This window comes from Ambystoma mexicanum, chromosome 6p (assembly GCF_040938575.1).
Source record: "Ambystoma mexicanum isolate Mex_15411 chromosome 6p, UKY_AmexF1_1, whole genome shotgun sequence".
Classification (NCBI taxonomy): domain Eukaryota; kingdom Metazoa; phylum Chordata; class Amphibia; order Caudata; family Ambystomatidae; genus Ambystoma; species Ambystoma mexicanum.
In genome coordinates this window covers 579,723,620-579,732,574 of record NC_090935.1, presented here as the reverse complement: position 1 = coordinate 579,732,574, position 8,955 = coordinate 579,723,620, and the positions used below count along the sequence as shown (strand labels likewise).

Genomic DNA, 8,955 nt, shown 5'->3' with positions numbered 1-8,955 from the left:
AAGTACGCAGCACTCTTCAGTGGGATCGGGAAGATGACCGGCGAACCAGTTCGGCTTCACATCGATGAGTCGATCCAACCTATTGCCCTGAAACATCGTAGGGTACCGTTTCATCTGAGAGAGCAAGTGGACAAGGAGCTGGACAGTTTGGTAAACCTGGACATCATCGAAAAGGTGGAGGGCCCGACCCCCTGGGTGTCTCCGATCGTGGTGGCCAGAAAACTTAAGCAACCTGATTCGGTCCGCATCTGTGTCGACATGAGGCTCCCTAACAAGGCAATAAAGAGGGAGCGGCATCTCACACCCACGATTGACGACATAATTGCGGAAGTACAAGGGGCTCGGTTCTTTTCGAAACTGGATCTCCGAGCAGGTTACCACCAGGTCGTTCTCCACCCTGAGTCCAGGTACATAACAACGTTTACCACCCACCGGGGGTTGTACCGATACAAGAGGTTGAGTTTTGGAGTGTCATCTGCCGCAGAGGTGTTCCAGAACATCATCAGGGGTGCCCTGGCAGATCTCGAGGGCGTCCTCAACATCAGCGATGACATTCTGGTGTTCGCGAAGACAGAGGTAGCCCATATGAGGAGGCTTGGTAAGACCCTGAAATGGCTCCAATCCCTGGGCCTTACCCTTCATAGGGAAAAATGCGAGTTCATGCGCACCTCCATTGAATTCTTCGGTTTTGTGTTCAAGGAGGGAGGGGTATCGCCCGATCCAAGAAAGGTCCAGGACATCAAATCGGCACAACCTCCCGAGTCGGTGTCTGATGTGAGGAGTTTTCTGGGGATGGTGACCTACTGTGGACGTTTCATCCAAAACCTCGCCTCGAGGTCGGAACCACTCCGGGCCCTGACGAAGGAGGAGTCAACGTGGCACTGGGGCCCACTTGAGCAGGCCGCTTTTGAGGACATCAAAGCTGCCCTCACGACGGAAGACACCATGGCATTCTTCGACCCAGCCCTGGAGTCAGAGATCGGTGTTGATGCCAGTCCTTTTGGCCTGGGGGCCGTGCTAACTCAGGTGGATTGCAACAGGGGAGTTTGGCCCGTGGCATATGCCAGCAAGGCACTCTCAGAGACTGAGCAGAGGTACTCCCAGATCGAGCGGGAGGCCCTTGCGGTGCTGTGGGGCTGCAGACATTTTCGACTCTATGTCTTGGGTCGTCCGGTGACGGTGGTAACCGATCACAAACCGTTGCTTCCAATCCTGGTTGGGTCTTCGTCAAAGCCACCGGTAAGGATTGAGAGGTGGATGCTCGCCCTCCTTGAGTATTCTGTTACCCTGGTGTACCGGCCCGGGGCCAACAATGCGGCGGACTACCTGTCCCGCCACCCGGGGGTGCGCGGGGGAGAGGGGCATGATATCTGTGAAGAAGAGGCTGACACCCATGTACGGATGGTGGTGGAGGCGGCTACACCAAACGCGATGCTGCTAGCGGAGCTGGAGGCAGCGGCGGCCCAAGACGAATGTTTTCAAGTACTGAGGCACTCGATGCAACACGGCTCCTGGAAGTCCGTCCTCGAGGCTGTGACCGGGCGGACACATGAGGCCAAAACAACACTTGAACAGCTGTGGAAGGTGAAGGACGAGTTGTCGTTTTCGGAGTCGGGCCTGCTGCTCCGGGGTGACCGGATTGTCGTCCCCCTGTCAAAAGTGAAGGAGGTCATCCATCACTTTGGCACACCATGGACATCAAGGCGCAGCCAAGACCAAGGCGCGACTCCGGTTGAAGGTCTGGTTTCCTGAACTAGAGAAGAGGGTTGATGACTTTGTAGCGGCATGCGTGTGGTGTCAGGCAGCCTCTCCTCTGCAACGGGAGCCGGCAATAGAGGTGATGCCCGGAGGCACCCGACCTTGGGAGGTCGTCCACGCGGACTTTGGATCGACGTCGGTGGGCACCCACTTCCTGGCAATTGTCGATGAGTACTCTAGATATCCAGAGGTGGAGTTCGTCGAATCCGTGGCGTTTGAGCATGTGGTGGTGGCGGTGGAGAAGATCTTTGCAGCCCACGGGTTTCCCCACACCCTGTGCTCAGACAATGGGGCTCCTTTCCAAAGTGAGCGGTTCTCCGAGCTCATGGAGAGCTGCGGGGTGCAGCACAGGAAGGTGTCACCGCTGTGGCCCCGAGCCAATGGCGATGCGGAGAGACACATGCGGACTCTTAATAAGACATTCCGGATCGCCCAGGGACAGGGTCAGCCCCTACAACGGGCCCTGTACCAATTCCTGCGGATGTATCGAACCACCCCGCATGCCTCAACTGGAGTGGCTCCTGCAGAAGCGCTGTTCAAGAGATGCCCCCGGGGTCTGCTACCCGAGGTTGTGGAGAAAGAACCGGGAGTGATTGATGACCAGCGGGTTGCAATGGAAAGGCGAGTGAGAATTGACCAAGAAAACCTGCGAAGGGGTCTCCGGACTCAACGGCTTGAGCCGGGAGACGAAGTTCTAGTCCGCAACCGACACCCCCATGGGAAACTCTCACTCCCCTATGAACCCGAGCCTTTGTATGTTGTGGCTGTCAAGGGATCCATGGTGACGGCCTCGGATGGGCGATCTGCCATCACCCGGAATGTGAGCTTTTTCAAGAAACTGGGTGATCCCCGGACTGAGACTCCGCCTGAACCTGACCCACCAGAGGACCCCGATGCTGGAGATTTCCGGGACGAGGTCCCAGACTCCCCAATCCGGGGAGCCGTGGCTGAGGGACACCACGGGCAGGAGGTACCCCCAGAGGGCTGAGCGAGGGAAACCTGCTTACCTCAGCGAGTATGTTCTTGGACACTTAGCCAGTAAACTGTGATGAAGGGACCCGGGTGGTTGACAATAAAGGGGTGTTGGGTGTGCAGTGGTGGTTTATAGTGTAGCTGTGTGTTAAAAGTTATTATCGTTAAAAGTGCCGTTGTTGTGGTTCCTCCCGAAAAAGGAGGAGTTTGCGCTGCCCGTAATGACGGGCTTACGCGGCGGCGTGACGTTGCACGCCGCCGCCGAGTTTATAAATAAAGGGGCGTTCCCGGCCGCGAGCAGAGCGACCGGGAAGCCCGAACCAAAAGGCTGTGTGTGTGTGTCCTTTCAGGTGGGGGGGCTTACGGGAATGCAGTGGGGGGCTCAGGACAGCCCCCCAACACAGTTAATGTATATGGCTGGGCGTCCACTGACAGTGCGTGGCCGGCAGAAAACGCATACGTGGGTCTGCAGGGTCCACTTCCACTTGCCTCATTGCTGGTGAAGTAAGGACGGAGACAACAGGTAAGAGATATCTGGATGTTTATTCCTCGGAAATGGACCCCATGGCTGCCCAGCCACCAAGCCCCTACAACAGTAATCAGGAACCCTGGCCAATAGTAAACACGCCAGAGTTCCATTACAACACCGTGCTTTTCAACCAACAGAGCCCTTTCTTATTAAAGTCTGCATTATCTGTTTCTCTAACAAGGGTGAGTTTTTAGAGTTAAAATTAACTGATCGCATTGATTGTTTTATTAAAGTTCCTATTATTCTAGAACCTTGATTGGACATTCTTTTATTTTGGATCCATTGCACTTACGCTGTTCGGCTATCTAATATTATCAGCTTACACCCCTCAAGAAGGTGCCTGTCCTCAGCCCAAGTTACCAAAGGAGGTGATGGTTGTCGGGCTGTGTCTGTTTAACCTTTATGATTAGGATCACAGCTGGTTTAGTAATAGTGTGGGCTGAGAAGGCGTTTTATTCACTAATCATCAAAGCAACCTAGCAGTAGTCATTTCTTCAAAGTGAATGTTTACTGAAATGCTTTCATTATGGGATGTCCCCATAGAAAACTAGCATCTCTCGTGACAAGGAACCTCCCATTTCTGTTGCCAGATCAGACTAAGCAGCGTGGCACTAGGGCCCAGCTGCGAGACTCAACCATGCAGTGACAGAGGGGAGGGCAGGAGCCCGTCGAAAGCACATCTTGGTGGCGGTGTTGCTGTATAACTTTCTCAAATGCTATTTAAAGCCCCTCCTGAGTCAGGAGAAATGAAGCTGCGAGAAGGACTTGACTCTCCCAGCCGCCCGGGCAGCCGCTGAGCAAGGACTAACTACTGCGCCAGAACATGGAGGCCCTGTACCCCGCCGATTGCGACCGCGCCTCCGAGGTGTCCTTTTCCCTGGAGGACGAGGGCCCCGAATCGGGCCTGGAGCCCGGGGAAGCGCAGGAGCTGTCCGACAGGTAAACATGAAGTGTTTCGGGTGGGCGGAGACGGCCTAGAGCTCTTGTGCGGGTCAGACCTCTGCCACTTCTCGGCAGGGCAGCACTACTGTACTTGTTAATGAGCAGTGCTGTCTCCTTCTCTGAAGTACTGCCATTCTTGCACCAGGACAGTACTGGCACTTCGCCTCGACTGGAGCCCTGTGTGTTACTCTCACTGTGTAGCCCTTTTTTAAATTCAAGCAGGTGACAGTACTGAGTACTACAGCTTGCCCCTCTTGTCGGTTCCTGCGAGTAGGGGCGCTGCTCTTAACCAAGGCATTCCTCCTGGTTCTCTCCAGCCTGTAAAGTGTAGGCGCTTTGATTTGGCAGTCTCTGGATTTTCTATTTAAGGAGCCTCTGACACACGCAAACACCAGCTGGGGTGCCTTTCCCGGCTCTTCTCCTCCGCCTGACGCCGATAAACATGTTGATAAGCCATTTTCTTCCTCCCCCGTGTTGCTGCCGTTGGCTGCGTGAGCAGCTCGCTACAGCGCTTTGGCTGCGGCGTCATCTAGCGCTGCAGGAAGGGAAATGAGCCCCAAGCGTGTGTACAGCTGTGATGCTTCTGGAGTGTTCTGCAAAAGGACGACGCAGCCGGGCATTTCGGCAGCCCTTTGGCAAAAAGCAGCTGGCAAAGACGCGTAACAAATGTGAGTCAGTGGTGGACACTAGAGAGGGTGTCAAGACAGTAGTTATGTGCCTGGGGATGTATTGCAGTGCTTATGAATAGTGAGAGCGGCCGGGCGGGAAGTGCACAGCACAAAACACACACTGAATAGCGTTTAGATGCTTCAAAGATCTATATACTGGACTAGCAGTTCCTACACTCACAAAAAATTAAACAAAGCTATATTTATATTTTGTACTTTTTCCATTGTCTCTCTAGACCATGGAACCTACCCACATGCCAAAATACAGGTTTGTACCTTCTTGGGAAGTATGCTGAACATTTCAAACACACACATGTCCAAGCATTGCAGACAGCTTAAAAAAATCCAAAATTCGAAACATTGACATTTTATACATTGTCTACACCATGGAACCTACCCACATGCCACATTCCAGGTTTGTAGCATGTTGGGAAGTATGCTGAACATTTCGAATAGACACACACATGTCCACACGTTTCCCTTCTTATGTATATAGAGATTTGAAGGTGTAATAGTGGTGTTGCTCGTTTTCATAAATAATGCACTGACTCACAAGTCACACTTTCCAAGAAACGCACGTTTGGTTATTGTTGGAAACAGGAATATTTGGCCTTGTTGTAAACATGTTTATTGTCTTCAAATCACAATGGGCATTGACTTGGCCTATATCAGGCGTCGCATGCATTAGAGTTGTGAGGGCAGAGGGACGTCGTTCTGAGGTATTTAGCGTCCGTGGTGCTTTGGGATCCCCATGACGCACAAACAACTGTGCACATTATTTCACAACAAAACCCTTTTGTGAAAGCTGCGGTTATTGAAATGGCGACTGTCCATGCCGTTTCCTCATTTTCTCTAGAAAATACATTAAAACGCCCATTCAGAGGACTCTGTGTGACACTAGTCATTTCGTATTTGGAATGACTCCAGTAAATATAGGCACTGCGTCAGAGCAGCGCATGTGGCGTCGTGTTTTCATAACACCAGACGAGGGTACCTCACAAGTAACTGTTCTCAGGTGGTGTACTCCGGCTGTGACGCAGTCATGCTGTGACTTTCCTTCTTGCCCATACTATTATCCAAGCCGTTTATTATAATTGTTCCTTTATAATGCGCTTAATAGCGGCGACCAGTTTCTAAGCGCGAGCCCAGGATTCAAGCCTGTTTTGATATGCATTGTCTTGTTTCCAAGACAAACGCGTTGCCCCTGAGCTATCCTCCTGGCCTAATAAAAGTTTTTCCATCAAGTTAATATACATCATAAAAAGTTAACTCACGTTCAACAGCTGAAACAATACTCTGTGCACTCAGCATGAGACTGCATTCGTTTAACTCAATCAGACATCACACCTTCAAATAATAGCCTGTCAAAAAGAACCAGTTTAACTCATGCCTCAGTTTCAAATGATAGTCAAGGACAGTCTGTTTAACAGAATAAATAGTGCCTACAGGTGAGGAGTACAGGGGGAAAGGAGGCAACAGCTCCCTTGGTTCTTTAGCAATGGTTGCAGGAGTCTCATGTTGCACCTATAAAAATGTTTAGTTTTCAGTTTCTGGTTGTACACACCAGTGGTGGCAGGTGCATTTTTTAATTGGAGAGTACATAAATATTTCCCCCAAACATGCCAGAGCAACCGGAGATGTGTTTTAAAATAATGGCTTACAATTTGTACATTTTACAGCACACTATTTTAAAAAATTGGGTAAAAAGCCAAACAGTTTGCAATTGGTTTTGTAGGATAGCTCATGAAAAAGACCATTAAATACAAGTCACCAACAGTGCACAGGGCCATTTCCAGGGTCCGAAACAGATGGGGCATGTGAGCTATTTAGCTCTTGCTTGTTGACCTGATGTCTTTGCCCACAATATATGCCAGTATAAAAATGTTCATGCTAGCTGTACCCATACATTTCCATGTTGGCTGAACCAATATATGGCAGTATTCCCATATAAGAACATACTCATGTTTGCTTTGCACATAATTCCAGTATTGACACCGTAAGAAAACATCTATATGCTTGTTCTGCTAATATATGGCAGTACCCCACCATTAAAAATGCCATGTCACAGTATAAAACATGTCCAAACTGTCTGCATCAAAATGCCAGCCAGCCACGTAATAACACTTCTCATGCTTCCTTTATCAAAGATGCCCAATACAAAGTGTCATGCCACAGTAAGAAGTGGCTAGACTAGCTGAACCAAAATGCTAATTTAGCCACGTAATAACACTGATCAAGCTTCCTTTATCAAAGATGCCCAATACAAAATGTCATGCCATAGAAAGAAATGGCTAGACTGGCTGCATTAAAATGCCAATCTACCTACATAATAACAGTTTTTATGCTTGTTTTATGAAAGATGGCCAATACTAATTATCATGCCACAGTAAGAAATGGCTAGACTGAATCCACCAAAAGGCCAGTCTAGCTACATAATAACGCATATCATGCTTACTTTATCAAAGGCGCTCAATACAAAATGGCACATCACAGTAAGAAATGGAAAGAGTGGCTGCATTAAAATGCCAGTCTAGCTACATAATAACAATTATCATGCTTGCTTTATCATAGATGCCCACTAAAGAAATGCCATTCCTGCACCCAAATCCCAAAGGGCACCGCACACACACAATCAGTGTGAGTCATGATATGTTTTACTAGGCATCTGTCATATATTCCCAGTACAAAAATACAATGCCTGGTCCCTGTGACCCCCAGCGCCTCAGATGCACACAGTGTGATTATGCGTGCATGCGAGGCACTGGGGGTTTAGGTGTCAGGTATGATATTTTTAACTAGGCATCAGATCTATCATGACCCTTGGGCCCCCCAGCACCTTGCACGGAGAGATGATTTTGGTTGGTGGGGAGGGGGTTTGTGCAACAACAGCATTTTTAAAATGCCATTGTAGCACAGCCCCTTTCCCCCACAACTGCCAAAATCAGCTACCCAGCTCAACACAAACACACTTGAGCACACATTCACACCACATTGACATGCAGCATGCACTTGCTCATTCACACGTAACCCATCATACACTCACTCATTACACACAACACAAGCATACATGCATACACATTTAAATTAACTTACCTTCTGCCCCACTCCTGAACCTTCCACCCAGCGCTCCAGCTCCCGCATACCACAAACAGGAACCAGGAAGCCAAGAGCGCTTCCTGGTTCCTGCCCATGCGTGCAAGAACTGGAGAGCTGATGAGGAAGTGGCCTGTTCTGTTTGTATGTGCGGGGAGGCCCAGGAGTGCCCCCTCGCACATACACATATGCAGTTCCCCAGCCAGCATCTCCAACGGGCAATGCAAGCCTGCGGAAGCAATACACCCCCGGCTTTGCATGGCCCATTGACCTGCAGGTCTGGGGAACAGTACTGTCAAACAGAAACCGCCTTTTCCTTTGACAGTTAAAGACAGCCCAGAAGCGCTAGCGTTCGGTGTTCACACTGGGCTGGCTCCTCAGCTCCTCCATAATGGGTGAGGGTGCCTGGTGGGTCGGCGCCCCCTCACCCATTATGGATGAGCTGCCACTGGAACATCCTCAATGAATCTATGCAATGTGTCAGTGTACTGGAGATGAAATACATTTGACTTTGAAGTCATGTACATGAACTGCACTTTTGGAAATGCAGTGATTTTGAGCACATTAAGGGATCCATAGAAACACACACCCTACAGTAGAAACTTACTAGGATAGCTCAGCAGGTTGAGTAACTGTTGCAGAGTGGATACATATTTAAAAATGGCTGTTAATCAAATGACTTTTTGCATTTCCTTATAAAAAATAAGTGCCATAAAATGTGTTCGACCAGCCGATGTCTTGGGCTAGTCACTGGCTTATATTCAGGGTGGGGGTGGGGACATTTCAGCCCCTCTAGTGAAAATCAAAAGTTGGCACCCATGAGCCCACAGTTTCATTTCCTAATACCTTCTGTCAGTCAGCACAATAGAAACATCTATTTGTGATTAGGCAGTATGACAAGCATATAACATCTTGTGATAAAACACAAAAAAAGGGCACAGAAATCAAAGGGCATTTGTGTGATAGTGAAACAAAAAAACTAAACACAGTTTA

At 49.5% G+C, this 8,955-nt stretch overlaps 1 protein-coding gene across 4 annotated transcripts in view; it reads left to right on the top strand.

Moving 5' to 3' along the window:
• Window positions 1-3,895: 3,895 nt before the first annotated feature.
• CMYA5 (cardiomyopathy associated 5) overlaps window positions 3,896-8,955 on the top strand; it is a 538,811-nt gene continuing 533,751 nt past the window's right edge. For 2 of the 4 annotated variants that reach the window (XR_011280640.1, XM_069627407.1), the window contains exon 1: window positions 3,896-4,198. Coding sequence is in view for 2 of the 4 variants with exons in the window: in XM_069627407.1 (XP_069483508.1) it covers window positions 4,083-4,198 (116 nt within the window). In the remaining 2 variants the exon portion in view is untranslated. Of the gene's footprint in view, window positions 4,199-4,584; window positions 4,870-8,955 lie in introns of those variants that run through there. The other 2 variants (XM_069627405.1, XM_069627406.1) reach the window with 2 other exon arrangements.